The 20,367-nt window shown below is 45.0% G+C and overlaps 1 protein-coding gene across 3 annotated transcripts in view; it reads right to left on the reverse strand.

Moving 5' to 3' along the window:
- Nucleotides 1–702: 702 nt before the first annotated feature.
- LOC115399614 (zinc finger protein with KRAB and SCAN domains 8-like) overlaps nucleotides 703–20,367 on the reverse strand; it is a 30,759-nt gene continuing 11,094 nt past the window's right edge. The window contains exons 3-4 of one of the 3 annotated variants that reach the window (XM_030107111.1): nucleotides 1,076–1,903; nucleotides 703–991 (exon numbers count right to left, since the gene is read on the reverse strand). In XM_030107111.1, coding sequence (XP_029962971.1) covers nucleotides 810–991; nucleotides 1,076–1,903 — 1,010 coding nt within the window. In that variant the 3' untranslated portion in view covers nucleotides 703–809. Of the gene's footprint in view, nucleotides 1,904–18,216; nucleotides 18,684–20,367 lie in introns of those variants that run through there. The other 2 variants (XM_030107110.1, XM_030107113.1) reach the window with 2 other exon arrangements.

Consider the following 20,367-nt stretch of genomic DNA (forward strand, 5'->3'; position numbering starts at 1 on the left):
ATACATGATTGAAAAATGTAGTCGTTCTTGCGAACGTCGGTTATCGACAGTTACAGTGAGTGTATACGTTTAAAGTCATTTGTGAGTCTTACTTTAACAACTGCTGTAATCAAAATGTGTTTACACAGACCTCCGCCGTCATTCGTTAACACGGGAACCAGTTAATCCATAACACCAGCCGGCGATCGCTTGTATTCTGCTATACAGCTCTTTATACAACTCGCTATTGCGCGATTTGGTTCCATCTCGCCTCTCCAATGTTTTTTCTGTCGGGTTTTTTTTTACTAAAAAAGTGTTTTTCAACCACCGTGGCGTTCTCTGCTGGTTTTTTGACTGTGCTGCTTCCCGTTTACTGGCACGTCACACGTCACTACACGCATGCGCAGAACAAACACTCCCCCAGTACAATCCGCTCCGCTGTCAGACTCGTTTATAAGGGACACGGAGCGGATTGTGATCGGCGTAGACCACCTCATACAATCGGCTCCAAATTACAATCCGCTCCGAGTGAAGCGGATCCACTCGGTCGTTTACATGACACATTTTACAATCTGCTCCACGTACAATCCGCTTATACGTGGTCCATGTAAACGTGCCCAATTTGGGTCACAACCACTGTGACATGAAATTTTCAAATAAATACAACTTCAGCAACCACCCAGGAAACAAAAAAAAAAAAGTTACTCGGGCAGAAAATTCACTTCAAAGTTTTCAGTGTAGATGCAGATATTGGAGGATCAGCAACCTTTTCTTTCAGCTGGATGAAAACTTGACGTCCGGTTCAAGCTGAACTTCCTACATGAGAGGTTTCATGACTTCAAGGCTTGGTGAGTTTTCACATGTTGCAGAACTGACTGAAGATCCAGGAAACCTGTCCCACATGTGCCACAAGAATACAGCTTCTCACCTGTGTGAGCTCTCGTGTGGTCCAACAAATGACTCTGTGTATTGAAACTTTTCCCACATGTTTGACAAGAATATGGTTTCTCACCTGTGTGAGTTCTCAGGTGGCCCAACATGGCACCCCGCTGGGCGAAGCCTCTCCCACATGTTTGACAAGAATACGGCTTCTCACCTGTGTGAATTCTCATGTGGACCAACAAATCACTCTGTTGACTGAAACTCTTCCCACATGTGTCACAAGAATATGGTCTCTCACCTGTGTGAAGTCTCATGTGCCTCAACAAATTACTCTGTCTACTGAAACTTTTCCTGCACGTTTGACAAGAATACGGCCTCTCACCTGTGTGAGTTCTCATGTGGATCAACAATGCACTCTGACAGACCGAAACTATACCACAGACTTCACAACTAATCTTCTTCTTCTCAGTGACAGTTCCTGAGTTCTGACTTAATTTAGGTTTTTTTCGGACGGTTTCACCAAATGTTTCCTCACAAAGAATCTTTTCACATCCAGCCTGCTTCTCTGACTCAGGAAAGTTCTCCACTCCGTCACTATGAAATATGCTGCTTTTTTCCAGCTCTGCATTTGCAGCTGATTCTGAGTCATTCTGTTTTCTTCCATCATGGACTTCAGAGTCCTGAGAGAGGAACTGCTCAGAGTCCGGTTCTTCTTCTGGTTCTCTCAGGTCACTTTGCTCCTCAATAGAAGGAACCTTAAAGGAATCACTTTCAAACTTCAGTAGAAGCTGCTCTCCCTCCTGGCTGGTACCCAGTTCCTCCTGATCCTCAGTCTGAGGAGGTTCTGAATCCTCCTGTTCTTCTTTAAAGTGTAGAAGTCCTGGTTCTTCTGGTTCCTCTTTGACCTGAGGAGGTTCTGGTTCCTCCTGTTCTTCTGGTTCCTCTTTGATCTGAGGAGGTTCTGGTTCCTCCTGTTCCAGACAGCAGTGTGTTTCCTGTTTAAAGAGCTGCTCCTCTCTACAGTCATGGTGCTGTTGGAGATCTGGAGGGACAAAAAGTACAAGATCACAGGTTAGTTACATTACTTCTACTATTACAATTCAAATTTCTAAACTAGTGTACAGCCGCTGTGAACCTTCAGCAGCTGAACCGTTGCTGGATTAACCATTCCTTGTTAGATGATCTTCTTCTAGATGCTATATTCACTTATCTTCTCTCATATTCCTTCAACAGTCTGTTCCCTGTTCACCATGCTGCCTGAGATGGAGTGATAAGACGTCCTCCTCCAGGTGCATCAGGGTGTTTTTATAACAAGCAGATCTTCTCTCCAATGTGACCCAGAGGAAGATTTTTATGAGGGTTTATATGTAGATTCTGGTTGGATTTCCAGTTGATGAGGAGAGTCTCATGAAGTCCAACCTAAACTCGTCTGTGAGGAGGACGTCTGTTGACTTCAGATCAGCCTTCAACACTGTCGACCCGGGCAAGCTGGCCAACCAGCTGCTGTCTCTGGACCTGGACCACCAGCTCTGCAGCTGGATGGAGGACTTCCTTTCCAGCAGACCGCAGCATGTGAGACTTGGGCTACGTTCAAACTCCCGCCCGCCAAATGCGCTGCTCACAGCAGTGAATATGGAGGACACACAGATCAGTGAAGGCATGTCACTTTTCCAGTGGTTCTGCATTAAGAGCCACATAATTTGGAGGAAATCACCAGGGAAAGGAGACTGAGTAAAAACAGAGCACAGCTTTCTCCGTGCTGCTTCTCCTGGAGCAGATCTGTGGCGTCAGTCCCATGTCAGAGACGTTGGACGCCTCATACATGCGACTTGAGCATTCAGACTGCGGTGGCCTTGATAAAGACACTGCTGGAGGGATCCGGTGACGTCATCCACACGAATGGCAGCTTGAGACGATAGCTCTCTTGAGATTTACAATATTCCTCCCCGTAAAACCGGGATTTCGGCATTTTTCATAATAACCATCGGGAGTTAAACGGGGGAGTATGAGAAGGGATGGACTACGAAAAGGCACAATCGAAGAAAGGACAAGAGAAGAAAATTCAGCGATTGCTTCGGAGGCTAGTAGAGAAGCTAATCCGGAAGCTACTGCTAATGAGCCCTCCGGTGCAGCGATAATGACTGTGCTTGAGGAATTAAGGGACTTTCGTAAAGATTTCCAGGACTTTAAATCAGAGCTGACCACTGCAAATCAGAGGAATATGAAGGCAGAAACTCGAATAGAAAAAGTTGAAGACCGGGTCCAAAACGTGGAACAGGTGCTAATCAAAATGATTAAAGTGATGAACGAGCAAGAACACAAGATACTCGACCAGGAAAGTAGATCACGCAGGCTGAACCTTTGGGTATATAATGTTCGCGAAGGGGCTTCAATGTCTGATTTTATGGAGAAGCTTCTTCGGGAAAGTCTGGACATTCCCCTGAGTACGAGCCTTGGTATCGAGAGAACCCACAATGCACTGAGCCCCAAGCCATCGGGGAACGGAGAGGAAAAACCTCGCTCAATAATCATATGGTTCGCAAGCTTCACGATGAAGGAAGATGTTTTACGCAAGGCATGGAGTAAAAAAACTGTGCTGTGGGAAGGAAAGAAAATATACTTTGATCACGATTATTCGCCAGTTATCCTGCAGAAGCGCAAGGAATATGCAGAGGCGAAGCGAGTTCTGAAACGCCACAACATCAGGTTCCAAACACCCTTTCCATTCAAGCTGAGGGTCTTTTACGAGAATGGGACGCAGCTTTATCAAGCGGAGGAAGCTACAACTGACATGATCGCCCGGGGCCTCCCGGTAACCAGGATCACCGCAAGGATAGCCTGGCGGAGCAGCCGGCCCGGTCGGCGTGGACAGCCGTGGGAGCTCAACAGCAGCGAACTGGAGGAGACGCGCGTGAACAGATGATCCGGGACAAACTTCAAGTCTACAGGAGATCCCCACCATATGCCACAGAGGACTGAGAATGGAAAGTTAAGTCACCGTAATGAGTAAATATATTATGTAGTGCGCGAAATTCCCTCTAAAATGGCGGCGGGGACCGATTGAGATGTAATCTCCGCCGGCTTAGGTGCCATATAGGTAGGTCCTTACCACCTGTTGACTTTTTTTGTTGCTTTGCTTCTCTTTTAATGAATCAATCATGACCAACACGCCTCGTAACTCTGGCATTCCATTTTTGCATTCTTCTTCTCTGTGCTTCACACTGCACTGTGCATCTAACAATCACAATGCACCCTCTGCTGGATTGAAGGAGGTGCCATACCATGCCAGCTTTATTTATAAAGCACTTTAAAACTTTACAGCCGGCCAAAGTGCTGTATACAGTCAAGTGAGAGAACATGTGTTTTCAAAAGAGATTTAAAAGCATTCAGTGACTCAGGATTAGAGGTTAACCGATATGGGTTTTTTTGGGGGCCGATGCTGATATTTTCCAAATTTGGGCAGCCGATGTCGATATGCATAGCCGATTTTCCCAATTTGATATTTAGTAGTGGTGTGTATCGCCTAGTATCTGGCGATACGATTCGTATCACGATTCATGGGTCACGATTCGATATATCCCGATACCAATGTTCATGACGATTATTGCGATACTTTAGGAACAACAAATTTGTAAACTAGTGGTACTTCATGAGAAAACTTGTATGAAACACATTTTATTCATCCCAAATGCAACAGAAGCACTCAAGCAACTATATTTAACAGCAAACAAGTTGCAGGCTACTTTTTCATTTAAACAGTCAATAAAAATAAAGGCTACATATACCTTCAATAATGTAACATGTTTTGAGAAAATAAAGTGCAATCATTGTAAAACCTTGAACTGAATTGAATTGAAATTCCTTTATTTGTCCCACAGGGGGAAATTGCAATGTTAAGCAGCACAGAGAAAAGAAATAGAAACAGAAAAGAAATGCAAAATATGAGAATTTACAAGGTCCAACCATACATATAAAAATTAACTATAAATTTAGGATAAATATAATTAAATAACAGATACAAACTAAATGACATAATTTAAATATAGTTTAAATATAAGCTTCAGACAGATATAAAGAAATAACAGATATACACTAACAGGTATAAATCAAATATAAATTAAATATACATTTAAGACAGTACACATATGTAAACTATAACAGATATGAGTTACACATTATTTAAATATACATATAGGACAGACATATGTACAATATTATAGAAAAATGTGAGACATGAAAAGACAAATACACAGGAGTGTCATTTAGAACAGTGTGTGGTGTTTGGACTGGTTGGAGCAGTGCTGGCTGTAGAGTCTGATGGCAGCAGGGAGGAAGGACCTGCTGAGGAGGCAACGCTCCTCACACCTGGGGGGACGCAGCCTGTCCCTCACACCGCTGTCCAGGTCCCTCAGGGTGTCCTGCATGGGGACATCCTGCTCAAATGCATGTGGGTTGGTGGTGTTTCCGCGGTATTTGACTTTTGCAAAGCACATTTTACAAATGGCGTGGCTCTTATCTGTCCCTCCGTCCTTGTTGTAAAAGCCAAAGTGCGTCCAGATTCCGGCTTTATAAATATTCCTCGGAGCGTCTCCCACTTCCTCCGCCACGGGCGACTGTCGTGTGATCCAATTACCGCGAGACGGTAGTGTAAAGAAACCACCGGGAGAGCTCTCGCGAGATGCTGTTCTTCCTCTGGCGGACTGGAGGCTCTGCAAAGCTCCTGGTGTGGTGTGCTGCCAGCTAGTGGCCAGGAGTAAAAGTGCAGCACACAAAAAGACGCCGCAATGGATATTTGCCGAGTAAATACATAATTAAAAATCGATATGGACGTATTTTGAATCGATGCGAGAATCCCGTGATGTCATATCACGATATATCACCGAATCGATTTTTTTAAACACCCCTACATATATATATATATATATATATATATATATATATATATATATATATATATATATATATATATATATATATATATATATATATATGTATATACGAGGGTGGACCCAAAAGAATCCGGAATTTGACTGTAACTTTTTATTTCTGACATTTCAAAATAAAACATCACTGTCGCCTTCAAAATAATCTCCACCCGCATTAATGCAGCGCTCCAGCCGTGTCTCCCACTTCACCAATGTGTCGTCAGACCCGTGCGTAATTGTGCCATTCAGGGCCGGCTGTGATTTTTCTGTCACCTCCTCCACATCTGCAAACCGCTGTCCCTTCAGCTGCTTCTTCAACTTGGGGAACAAGAAAAAGTCCCTGGAGGCTTCATCTGGAGAATCAGGCAGATGGGAGAGGAGATTCATCTCATTCTTCTCCAGAAACTGCGTGAGGCGCAGCGCCGTGTCCGCTGGCGCTCTGTGGTGGTGGATCAACCGGCTCCACTCCGCCACGACGCTCTGCTTCCTCCTCACATCCTCACGGAGCGTCTGAGGACTTCCTGTAGTAGTCCTGGTTTACAGTCTGACCTGGAGGGACGGACTCGCTGTGGACGAGACCCTGGACAGCCAAGAAGCAGCTCAGCATTGTTTTCACGGCTGAGCGGACCTGACGCGCCGACATCTGGCCCTTCTCAGACCCCCGGACCACTCATGGACCTGAGTCTTCCCCAGAGCAGCATCCTTGTAGGCTTGCTGCAACAAGCTGAGTGTTTCTGCTGCTGTTTTTCCAGCAAAAAGCAGAATTTAATGTTTGCGCTGCTCTGGCTTCACAGTCAATGTCGCCATTTTGGAAAAAATCGCAGACCGCCACTGCACTTTGTTGCTATAAATAGCGCCTGACAGGCGTCAGTGTCACTCTGGGAACTCAGATTTCTCACAGATGTGCACGAGGCTTACCTGCAGCACATCTGACGGCCAGAAGTCCAAACTCATTATTATTGTTTTCTGACCAAATTCCGGTTTCTTTTGGGTACCCCCTCGTGTATATATATTTATCACATTTTTGTGAAATGCAGCAATTTCTGAGCAACTAAAAGAAATCTATTACAACAAGTCGTGTCCAGTCCTCTGAACATTTATTCAGCTTTCGAAACAATTAAATATTTTGTCTGAGTAAACACACAATGTAACAAGCAGTAGTAAACATTCACACTCTTCTTAATGTTAAACTTTAATATAATTTGAACAAAAGTTGTTAGAAACAAGGCTGTAAAAATAGCCATACATACAAATAAAAACATAACTCCAGTCATGCATTATGTGGAGGAATATGCGGGTGGTTAATACATGCTTCACAAAAAGCACCATGATTGATTATTTACTCTTTTACTCTCGCCATTTCCTCCTATTTACTTTGTTCTGCTGTTAACTCCAGTAGTGGTGTGTTTTCACCAACACGGGTGAACAAGCACAAGTAAAGTCAGCTCAGACCAGCTAATCTCTACTGCTAAAACTTATAAAGTAGCATTTGAAGTTAACAATATGCAGGGTTTCCGCCAGACCTGTTCAGTCCGGGCGCCCTGCCCGCGCTAGGGTGTGCAGCGCCCGGACAACGGAGGAGAAGAAGAAGAAAAAACTCTCCGACAGTCGAACACGGCAGTGTTAGCAGCATTAGCACCGCGGCTCCCACGCGCTCCCGGCCACACTTCTTTTCTGCAGTAAACACTGATCTGCTGCAGACTGGAGCCACAAAAACATTGAAATGTTCAACAAATCCATGATTCATTGCAGATGCAACAGGAGCAGCTTTTCCCACAGCCTGGATTCCACCGGGCACACTCCACTCTGACGGAAATTAATGCAGCAGCGGGCCACAGGGGTCCTTTCCCACATGTGCCTGATCAAAAATTGCGTCATTTCATACAACGGATCAAAAATCGGCTTTTTAAAAGAAAATACGGCCGATGGAGAAAAATGTCCACATATCGGCCGGCTGATAAATCGGTCGACCTCCACTCAGGATGTCTCATCTCCAAAGGAAACTGGTTCCACAGTCGTGGAGCAGTGACAGAAAACACACGGTCCCCACCAAGCTTGAGCTTTGTCCTAGGGACCACAAGCTGAAACTGATCTTCTGATCTTAAATATCGAGACGGGACATATAGGTGAACCAGGTCAGTGAGATCGGAAGGAGCCACGCCGTGCAAACATTTAAAAGTAAATAAGAGGATTTTAAAATCAACTCTAGAAGCCACTGGAAGCCAGTGGAGTGATGCTAATACAGGTGAGATGCTGTCATATTTGCGTGTTCCAGTGAGGAGTCGAGCTGCAGAGGTACTGCTGGATTCAGGCGCTGCTGTGAACTCCAAACAACAAATACATCACAACACAATGACAGCAATGGGTGTAAACAGTAGTAACTGTAAATATGCAAATCTGCCTAAACAGTTAATGGGTCACCCAGGGGTCACAAGTGACATTGTTGGTATACATACTCCAACTACGCATGCGCGAAGGGAATATTCCAGTGCTTTAAGCTCCGCCTCTGGCGGTCAGTAGGGATGAAATAGAACTACTTTACTGGTAACTGGAGAAACCTGAAGCGCGTCACCGGGCTGCTGAACAGTCTCTCAGATTTTCTTTTGAGTTCCATTCCTCATCAGTTGTGTCTCAGGTCAGTCTAGGGCAAGCTCCAAAGTCAGAATTACAGTAGATTTAATCAATTTGAAAGACATGTATGAGAGCTCCAGTTGGACAGAGCACAGCTCTGAGACACCAGGTCTCTGACAAAACAAGGGAATGTCTCATTGCAATGGATTTTTTTCAAGAGGTGGATTTTATTTGTCATTTTCACTGAACATTTTGATTCTCCATTAGTACCTGCAGTACAAAACAAAAAAAAGGGGTCAGATCAAAAGGGACCATAGCACAGCAATTACTTTTATAAAAAAATTACTCATTTGTATAGATTTGTATGGACAACATTCAATAACGTCGCTGTAATGTACTGTGAACCAATGAATCTATGTCCAACGACCACAGTTCCTGCAGATCAGAGAACAAGGAACAAACTTGGTTCAAGGATTTCAGAGTGAGTGTAAGTACATTTCAACAACACTGGGATAACAACCATGACAATGGCCCAGTTTGCATGGGTGTTTTTTTCAATCGGATTGTAAACAATCGTATTAAACGGAGTGTATTCATGAAGTGATCCACGATGAATCCTCGTTTACAAGGACCCTGGGTGAAGCGGATTATACAGCGTCCTGTGACATGCGCACAAAGTCTCACGAGGAACTTGCAGGTCTTTAGCTCCGCAGCAGCAGTCCTCAGCGCCGAGCAGAGAGTTTTTATCTGCTGATATCTGCTCAAATAATGTCCCAAAAGTCCATGATACGCTGCTGGAGGAGCGGCTGCTCCCCTGGCTGCAGCACCGCTGCACCGAGCGGCACGTCTCGGTGTGAGCTCTGCCTCTGCTCCGCGTGTCGATGTTTCGAATTAACTGGTGCCCGTGTTAACTTGTGACCAATACATGATTGAAAAATGTAGTCGTTCTTGCGAACGTCGGTTATCGACAGTTACAGTGAGTGTATACGTTTAAAGTCATTTGTGAGTCTTACTTTAACAACTGCTGTAATCAAAATGTGTTTACACAGACCTCCGCCGTCATTCGTTAACACGGGAACCAGTTAATCCATAACACCAGCCGGCGATCGCTTGTATTCTGCTATACAGCTCTTTATACAACTCGCTATTGCGCGATTTGGTTCCATCTCGCCTCTCCAATGTTTTTTCTGTCGGGTTTTTTTTTACTAAAAAAGTGTTTTTCAACCACCGTGGCGTTCTCTGCTGGTTTTTTGACTGTGCTGCTTCCCGTTTACTGGCACGTCACACGTCACTACACGCATGCGCAGAACAAACACTCCCCCAGTACAATCCGCTCCGCTGTCAGACTCGTTTATAAGGGACACGGAGCGGATTGTGATCGGCGTAGACCACCTCATACAATCGGCTCCAAATTACAATCCGCTCCGAGTGAAGCGGATCCACTCGGTCGTTTACATGACACATTTTACAATCTGCTCCACGTACAATCCGCTTATACGTGGTCCATGTAAACGTGCCCAATTTGGGTCACAACCACTGTGACATGAAATTTTCAAATAAATACAACTTCAGCAACCACCCAGGAAACAAAAAAAAAAAGTTACTCAGGCAGAAAATTCACTTCAAAGTTTTCAGTGTAGATGCAGATATTGGAGGATCAGCAACCTTTTCTTTCAGCTGGATGAAAACTTGACGTCCGGTTCAAGCTGAACTTCCTACATGAGAGGTTTCATGACTTCAAGGCTTGGTGAGTTTTCACATGTTGCAGAACTGACTGAAGATCCAGGAAACCTGTCCCACATGTGCCACAAGAATACAGCTTCTCACCTGTGTGAGCTCTCATGTGGTCCAACAAATGACTCTGTGTACTGAAACTTTTCCCACATTTGACATGAATACGGCTTCTCACCTGTGCGAGTTCTCATGTGGACCAACAAATGACTCTGTGTATTGAAACTTTTCCCACATGTTTGACAAGAATATGGTTTCTCACCTGTGTGAGTTCTCAGGTGGCCCAACATGGCACCCCGCTGGGCGAAGCCTCTCCCACATGTTTGACAAGAATACGGCTTCTCACCTGTGTGAATTCTCATGTGGACCAACAAATCACTCTGTTGACTGAAACTCTTCCCACATGTGTCACAAGAATATGGTCTCTCACCTGTGTGAAGTCTCATGTGCCTCAACAAATTACTCTGTCTACTGAAACTTTTCCCGCACGTTTGACAAGAATACGGCCTCTCACCTGTGTGAGTTCTCATGTGGATCAACAACGCACTCTGACAGACCGAAACTATACCACAGACTTCACAACTAATCTTCTTCTTATCAGTGACAGTTCCTGAGTTCTGACTTAATTTAGGTTTTTTTCGGACGGTTTCACCAAATGTTTCCTCACAAAGAGTCTTTTCACATCCAGCCTGCTTCTCTGACTCAGGAAAGTTCTCCACTCCGTCACTATGAAATATGCTGCTTTTTCCCAGCTCTGCATTTACAGCTGATTCTGAGTCATTCTGTTTTCTTCCATCATGGACTTCAGAGTCCTGAGAGAGGAACTGCTCAGAGTCTAGTTCTTCTTCTGGTTCTCTCAGGTCACTTTGCTCCTCAATAGAAGGAACCTTAAAAGAATCACTTTCAAACTTCAGTAGAAGCTGCTCTCCCTCCTGGCTGGTACCCAGTTCCTCCTGATCCTCAGTCTGAGGAGGTTCTGAATCCTCCTGTTCTTCTTTAAAGTGTAGAAGTTCTGGTTCTTCTGGTTCCTCTTTGACCTGAGGAGGTTCTGGTTCCTCCTGTTCTTCTGGTTCCTCTTTGACCTGAGGAGGTTCTGGTTCCTCCTGTTCCAGACAGCAGTGTGTTTCCTGTTTAAAGAGCTGCTCCTCTCTACAGTCATGGTGCTGTTGGAGCTCTGGAGGGACAAAAAGTACAAGATCACAGGTTAGTTACATTACTTCTACTATTACAATTCAAATGTCTAAACTAGTGTACAGCCGCTGTGAACCTTCAGCAGCTGAACCGTTGCTGGATTAACCATTCCTTGTTAGATGATCTTCTTCTAGATGCTATATTCACTTATCTTCTCTCATATTCCTTCAACAGTCTGTTCCCTGTTCACCATGCTGCCTGAGATGGAGTGATAAGACGTCCTCCTCCAGGTGCATCAGGGTGTTTTTATAACAAGCAGATCTTCTCTCCAATGTGACCCAGAGGAAGATTTTTATGAGGGTTTATATGTAGATTCTGGTTGGATTTCCAGTTGATGAGGAGAGTCTCATGAAGTCCAACCTAAACTCGTCTGTGAGGAGGACGTCTGTTGACTTCAGATCAGCCTTCAACACTGTCGACCCGGGCAAGCTGGCCAACCAGCTGCTGTCTCTGGACCTGGACCACCAGCTCTGCAGCTGGATGGAGGACTTCCTTTCCAGCAGACCGCAGCATGTGAGACTTGGGCTACGTTCAAACTCCCGCCCGCCAAATGCGCTGCTCACAGCAGTGAATATGGACGACACACAGATCAGTGAAGGCATGTCACTTTTCCAGTGGTTCTGCATTAAGAGCCACATAATTTAGAGGAAATCACCAGGGAAAGGAGACTGAGTAAAAACAGAGCACAGCTTTCTCCGTGCTGCTTCTCCTGGAGCAGATCTGTGGCGTCAGTCCCATGTCAGAGACGTTGGACGCCTCATACATGCGACTTGAGCATTCAGACTGCGGTGGCCTTGATAAAGACACTGCTGGAGGGATCCGGTGACGTCATCCACACGAATGGCAGCTTGAGACGATAGCTCTCTTGAGATTTACAATATTCCTCCCCGTAAAACCGGGATTTCGGCATTTTTCATAATAACCATCGGGAGTTAAACGGGGGAGTATGAGAAGGGATGGACTACGAAAAGGCACAATCGAAGAAAGGACAAGAGAAGAAAATTCAGCGATTGCTTCGGAGGCTAGCAGAGAAGCTAATCCGGAAGCTACTACTAATGAGCCCTCCGGTGCAGGGATAATGACTGTGCTTGAGGAATTAAGGGACTTTCGTAAAGATTTCCAGGACTTTAAATCAGAGCTGACCACTGCAAATCAGAGGAATACGAAGGCAGAAACTCGAATAGAAAAAGTTGAAGACCGGGTCCAAAACGTGGAACAGGTGCTAACCACAATGATTAAAGTGATGAACGAGCAAGAACACAAGATACTCGACCAGGAAAGTAGATCACGCAGGCTGAACCTTTGGGTATATAATGTTCGCGAAGGGGCTTCAATGTCTGATTTTATGGAGAAGCTTCTTCGGGAAAGTCTGGACATTCCCCTGAGTACGAGCCTTGGTATTGAGAGAACCCACAGGGCACTGAGCCCCAAGCCATTGGGGAATGGAGAGGAAAAACCTCGCTCAATAATCATATGGTTCGCAAGCTTCACGATGAAGGAAGATGTTTTACGCAAGGCATGGAGTAAAAAAACTGTGCTGTGGGAAGGAAAGAAAATATACTTTGATCACGATTATTCGCCAGTTATCCTGCAGAAGCGCAAGGAATATGCAGAGGCGAAGCAAGTTCTGAAACGCCACAACATCAGGTTCCAAACACCCTTTCCATTCAAGCTGAGGGTCTTTTACGAGAATGGGACGCAGCTTTATCAGTCAGCGGAGGAAGCTACAACTGACATGATCGCCCGGGGCCTCCCGGTAACCAGGATCACCGCAAGGATAGCCTGGCGGAGCAGCCGGCCCGGTCGGCGTGGACAGCCGTGGGAGCTCAACAGCAGCGAACTGGAGGAGACGCGCGTGAACAGATGATCCGGGACAAACTTCAAGTCTACAGGAGATCCCCACCATATGCCACAGAGGACTGACAACGGAAAGTTAAGTCACCGTAATGAGTAAATATATTATGCAGAGCGCAAAATTCCCTATAAAATGGCGGCGGGGACCGATTGAGATGTAATCTCCGCCGGCTTAGGTGCCATATAAGTAGGTCCTTACCACCTGTTGACTTTTTTTGTTGCTTTGCTTCTCTTTTAATGAATCAATCATGACCAACACGCCTCGTAACTCTGGCATTCCATTTTTGCATTCTTCTTCTCTGTGCTTCACACTGCACTGTGCATCTAGCAATCACAATGCACCCTCTGCTGGATTGAAGGAGGTGCCATACCATACCAGCTTTATTTATAAAGCACTTTAAAACTTTACAGCCGGCCAAAGTGCTGTATACAGTCAAGTGAAAGAACATGTGTTTTCAAAAGAGATTTAAAAGCATTCAGTGACTCAGGATTAGAGGTTAACCGATATGGGTTTTTTTGGGGGCCGATGCTGATATTTTCCAAATTTGGGCAGCCGATGTCGATATGCATAGCCGATTTTCCCAATTTGATATTTAGTAGTGGTGTGTATCGCCTAGTATCTGGCGATACAATTCGTATCACGATTCATGGGTCACGATTCGATATATCCCGATACCAATGTTCATGACGATTATTGCGATACTTTAGGAACAACAAATTTGTAAACTAGTGGTACTTCATGAGAAAACTTGTATGAAACACATTTTATTCATCCCAAATGCAACAGAAGCACTCAAGCAACTATATTTAACAGCAAACAAGTTGCAGGCTACTTTTTCATTTAAACAGTAAATAAAAATAAAGGCTACATAAACCTTCAATAATGTAACATGTTTTGAGAAAATAAAGTGCAATCATTGTAAAACCTTGAACTGAATTGAATTGAAATTCCTTTATTTGTCCCACAGGGGGAAATTGCAATGTTAAGCAGCACAGAGAAAAGAAATAGAAACAGAAAAGAAATGCAAAATATGAGAATTTACAAGGTCCAACCATACACAGAAAAATTAACTATAAATTTAGGATAAATATAATTAAATAACAGATACAAACTAAATGACATAATTTAAATATAGTTTAAATATAAGCTTCAGACAGATATAAAGAAATAACAGATATACACTAACAGGTACAAATCAAATACAAATTAAATATACATTTAAGACAGAACACATATGTAAACTCTAACAGATATGAGTTACACATTATTTAAATATACATATAGGACAGACATATGTACAATATTATAGAAAAATGTGAGACATGAAAAGACAAATACACAGGAGTGTCATTTAGAACAGTGTGTGGTGTGTGTTTGGACTGGTTGGAGCAGTGCTGGCTGTAGAGTCTGATAGCAGCAGGGAGGAAGGACCTGCTGAGGAGGCAACGCTCCTTCTCACACCTGGGGGGACGCAGCCTGTCCCTCACAGATGTCCAGGGCCCTCAGGGTGTCCTGCATGGGGACATCCTGCTCAAATGCATGTGGGTTGGTGGTGTTTCCGCGGTATTTGACTTTTGCAAAGCACATTTTACAAATGGCGTGGCTCTTATCTGTCCCTCCGTCCTGGTTGTAAAAGCCACAGTGCGTCCAGATTCCGGCTTTATAAATATTCCTCGGAGCGTCTCCCACTTCCTCCGCCGCGGGCGACTGTCGTGTGATCCAATTACCGTGAGACGGTAGTGTAAAGAAACCACCGGGAGAGCTCTCGCGAGATGCTGTTCTTCCTCTGGCGGACTGGAGGCTCTGCAAAGCTCCTGGTGTGGTGTGCTGCCAGCTAGTGGCCAGGAGTAAAAGTGCAGCACACAAAAAGACGCCGCAATGGATATTTGCCGAGTAAATACATAATTAAAAATCGATATGGACGTATTTTGAATCGATGCGAGAATCCCGTGATGTTATATCACGATATATCACCGAATCAATTTTTTTAAACACCCCTACATATATATATATATATATATATATATATATATATATATATATATATATATATATATATATATGTATATGTATATACGAGGGTGTACCCAAAAGAATCCGGAATGTGACTGTAACTTTTTATTTCTGACATTTCAAAATAAAACATCACTGTCGCCTTCAAAATAATCTCCACCCACATTAATGCAGCGCTCCAGCCGTGTCTCCCACTTCACCAATGTGTCGTCAGACCCGTGCGTAATTGTGCCATTTTTTGCCGGCTGCGATTTTTCTGTCACCTCCTCCACGTCTGCAAACCGCTGTCCCTTCAGCTGCTTCTTCAACCTGGGGAACAAGAAAAAGTCACTGGAGGCTTCATCTGGAGAATCAGGCGGATGGGAGAGGAGATTCATCTCATTCTTCTCCAGAAACTGCGTGAGGCGCAGCGCCGTGTCCGCTGGCGCTCTGTGGTGGTGGATCAACCGGCTCCACTCCGCCACGACGCTCTGCTTCCTCCTCACATCCTCACGGAGCGTCTGAGGACTTCCTGTAGTAGTCCTGGTTTACAGTCTGACCTGGAGGGACAGACTCGCTGTGGACGAGACCCTGGACAGCCGAGAAGCAGCTCAGCATTGTTTTCACGCTGAGCGGACCTGACGCGCCGACATCTGGCCCTTCTCAAACCCCCGGACCACTCCTGGACCTGAGTCTTCCCCAGAGCAGCATCCTTGTAGGCTTGCTGCAACAAGCTGAGTGTTTCTGCTGCTGTTTTTCCAGCAAAAAGCAGAATTTAATGTTTGCGCTGCTCTGGCTTCACAGTCAATGTCGCCATTTTGGAAAAAATCGCAGACCGCCGCTGCACTCTGTTACTATAAATAGCTCCTGACAGGTGTCAGTGTCACTCTGGGAACTCAGATTTCTCACAGATGTGCACGAGGCTTACCTGCAGCACATCTGACGGCCAGAAGTCAGAACTCATTATTATTATTGTTTTCTGACCAAATTCCGGTTTCTTTTGGGTACCCCCTCGTGTATATATATTTATCACATTTTTGTGAAATGCAGCAATTTCTGAGCAACTAAAAGAAATCTATTACAACAAGTGGTGTCCAGTCCTCTGAACATTTATTCAGCTTTCGAAACAATTAAATATTTTGTCTGAGTAAACACACAATGTAACAAGCAGTAGTAAACATTCACACTCTTCTTAATGTTAAACTTTAATATAATTTGAACAAAAGTTGTTAGAAACAAGGCTGTAAAAAAAGCCATACATACAAATAAAAACAACTCCAGTCATGCATTATGTGGAGGAATATGCGGGTGGTTAATACATGCTTCACAAAAAGCACCATGATTGATTATTTACTCTTTTACTCTCGCCATTTCCTCCTATTTACTTTGTTCTGCTGTTAACTACAGTAGTGGTGTGTTTTCACCAACACGGGTGAACAAGCACAAGTAAAGTCAGCTCAGACCAGCTAATCTCTACTGCTAAAACTTATCATAAAGTAGCATTTGAAGTTAACAATATGCAGGGTTTCCGCCAGACCTGTTCAGTCCGGGCGCCCTGCCCGCGCTAGGGTGTGCAGCGCCCGGACAACGGAGGAGAAGAAGAAGAAAAAACTCTCCGACAGTCGAACACGGCAGTGTTAGCAGCATTAGCACCGCGGCTCCCACGCGCTCCCGGCCACACTTCTTTTCTGCAGTAAACACTGATCTGCTGCAGACTGGAGCCACAAAAACATTGAAATGTTCAACAAATCCATGATTCATTGCAGATGCAACAGGAGCAGCTTTTTCCACAGCCTGGATTCCACCGAGCACACTCCGCTCTGAGGAAATGAATGCAGCAGCGGGCCACAGGGGTCCTTTCCCACATGTGCCTGATCAAAAATTGCGTCATTTTATACAACGGATCAAAAATCGGCTTTTTAAAAGAAAATACGGCCGATGGAGAAAAATGTCCAAATATCGGCCGGCCGATAAATCGGTCGACCTCCACTCAGGATGTCTAATCTCCAAAGGAAACTGGTTCCACAGTCGTGGAGCAGTGACAGAAAACACACGGTCCCCACCAAGCTTGAGCTTTGTCTTAGGGACCACAAGCTGAAACTGATCTTCTGATCTTAAATATCGAGACGGGACATATAGGTGAACCAGGTCAGTGAGATCGGAAGGAGCCACGCCGTGCAAACATTTAAAAGTAAATAAGAGGATTTTAAAATCAACTCTAGAAGCCACTGGAAGCCAGTGGAGTGATGCTAATACAGGTGAGATGCTGTCATATTTGCGTGTTCCAGTGAGGAGTCGAGCTGCAGAGGTACTGCTGGATTCAGGCGCTGCTGTGAACTCCAAACAACAAATACATCACAACACAATGACAGCAATGGGTGTAAACAGTAGTAACTGTAAATATGCAAATCTGCCTGAACAGTTAATGATTTACTGCGATACTACAGCTCTCCACCCCTGAAGGTAAGGTAAGGTAAGGTAAGGTAAGGTACTTTATTGGTCATTATACAGTGAATGTACAACGAAATTTTGTTCTCTGCATTTAACCCATCCATCGATGCCACTGAAGCATTCCGTATGGAGCAGTGGGCAGCTGCGGGGAGCGCCCGGGGACCCATCTCCAGATGTGGAGTCAGGTTAATGGTCAGAATCACCTGACTGGAGGATTGACCGATGGTGCATGTTATCGGTTGACGGGGGAAACCGGAGATCCCGGAGGAAACCCATCCAGACACGGGGAGGAACATGCAAACTCCACACAGAAAGGCCCGCACGGTCCGGGGATTGAACCTGGGACCTTCTTGCTGTGAGGCAAGAGCGCTAACCACTCAGCCACCGTGCTGAATGAGGACAATATCTTAAGGCTGAAATGGTACGCTTATGACTCTGACTTTTTACCCAATACACGAGACACACGATTCAAATTCCGGACTTCGAAAGGAATAACAACTCTGAGTAAATTTATTATTGATGGTAAAGTCATTAGTTTTGATACATTTATACATAAATATGCCTTGGAAAAACAAGATTTTTATCAATATTTTATCAATAACATCACTACGTAGACTCAAAATACATCCTACATCGGCAGTTAATGAGGATTTATTAGCATTGTTTAGCAACTCCTATGATGGGAAAAGCAATAAGAACATTATTTCAGTACTATATTCGTGTTTAATGAATCATAAACCTCATTCAACTGAGTACGTAAAAAAGCATTGGGAGAAAGAGTCAGGGATGATAATATCAGAGGAAGAATGGACTGCAATATGGAAACAGCCATGGAAATGTACAAACTCACAGAGATGGAAGGAATATGGATGAAAAACTTTAATAAGATATTTTAATACTCCATGTCATAAAGCTCATTATGATGGAACTCCTCTGATTTGTTGGAGAAAGTGTGGTGAACAATGTGCGAACCATTTTCATATTCCGTGGGACTGTTTACATATCAGGCAGTACTGGAAGGATGTCCATGGAGCCTTGCAAGAAGTTTTCAAATGTGCTCTTCCATTTGGGATGAAAACCACTCACTTTGGGTGGTTATCACAGGACTGGAGAAAAAAGGACAAATGTTTGCTCAGTATTCTGTTGGTTGCTGGTAGAAAATGTATAACTGAGAGAAGGTTATCTCAGGAAATCCTACTTTGTCAGCATGGTGGGATATAACTTTGGATATTTATAGGATGGAAGAGTTGACTGCTGTCGTAAACGTAAAGGACAGTATAGAGCCTGTTGGTATAAATGGGTTTGTACGCTAAAATTAAAAAGTCCAATTTAATTCTGAATTTGTAATCAGACAGTGTGAAATGATAACTCCAAGATTATGTTGTTTGCGTTTGATTGTTTTGTTTTGTTTTTTTGTGGGGGGGGGGGGGGGGGGGGGGTTGGTTTATTTTGGGTGTTTTGCTTTTTTTTGTTGCTTTATTGTACTTTTTTGTTTTGTGTGAAAAAAGAGTGTGCACAGGTTGGCACAGAAGAATAGTACTTTTCTATAATTGTGAAGAAAATGTATAAGTAAAGAATTTAAAGAAAAAAAAAAAAGAAAAGAAAAATACACTGCCTGGCAAAAGATGAAGTCGCCACCTGGATTAAGTTGAGCACATGGGTCCAAGCCTGCTATTGAATAATTACTGCATGTGCAACTATCTTTCAGCTGGCAACAAGTTATTGAACCCCAACTGGTGCGAAGAGCTGCTCCTCAGTTCTTCAACAGCCATGTGGAAAGACACACCCCGTGGTCGAGGAAAAGATGCTGGACTGTTGGAGAAGCGTCCAATCACTGGCATGCATCAAGCAGGGAACCCATCTGAGGAGCTTGCAGAAACTAAAACTGGGTGAAGAACTGTCCAGTGCATGACTGAAGACTGGAAGGATCGTGGGGACGCTTTTAACTGTGAGGGACGCCGCAGCCGACCACACCCCTCTGTGTTGTGTGACGCATTCATGTTGAAGTGAATCAATCAGAGTTCTCAGTCACATTCATGTGTTCTAGGGCTGGGACGCCGCGTCGACGTCATCGATTACGTCGACGCAAAAAATACGTCGATGCAAAAACTGCACGTCGATGCGTCGTTTCAGAATAAAAAAAAAATGGCGGCGGCATCGAGTAGCAGCAATTATTTAGTTCCAACCGATTTAGCCGCACTTAGCGGGGGCCACGGCAGGGGAGCTTCAGCGCAGGACATCATCTCTGCAAAATCGCTCTTTCCATATATTTTTTCATCCGTCACCAGTGTTATCATAAAGTCAGCTCGTCTACCGTCTTCAGGTGGGTCAGCTGACAGTTTTGGCTAACTTAGCCACAATTAGCTCGGATGGGAACGTTGGAGCTCCTCTCCCCAGCAGAGAGGCACTTTGATTCAGCCTCGGCTGTCACGGCGCCTTGGTGTCTGACTTCCAGGGGCCGAGTTGGGGCCGATTGGGTAAACGGCCCGGAGCTGCTCCACGGCGGCGACGGGAGAGCTCCAGCAGCCGCGGCCTGCTTCACGCGCCTCCGTGGTTATGCGGCGGGTCCCCGCGCGCTCCGCGGCCGGCACGGAGCGCGTCTCCGCCCGGGAGCGGAGATCCGGAGCTGCCGCGCCGCGGCTTGCTCCACGGAGGAGCGTGAAGCAGGCGGCGGCTCCCAGGGGCCGAGTGGAGCTGCCCCACGGAGGCTGACGGGAGAGCTCCGGATCTCTGCTCCCGGCCGGAGACGCAGCCGCGGAGCGCGCGGGGACCCGCCGCATAACCACGGAG

The sequence above is a fragment of the Salarias fasciatus genome, chromosome 13 (assembly GCF_902148845.1).
Source record: "Salarias fasciatus chromosome 13, fSalaFa1.1, whole genome shotgun sequence".
NCBI classification, from domain to species: Eukaryota; Metazoa; Chordata; class Actinopteri; order Blenniiformes; family Blenniidae; genus Salarias; species Salarias fasciatus.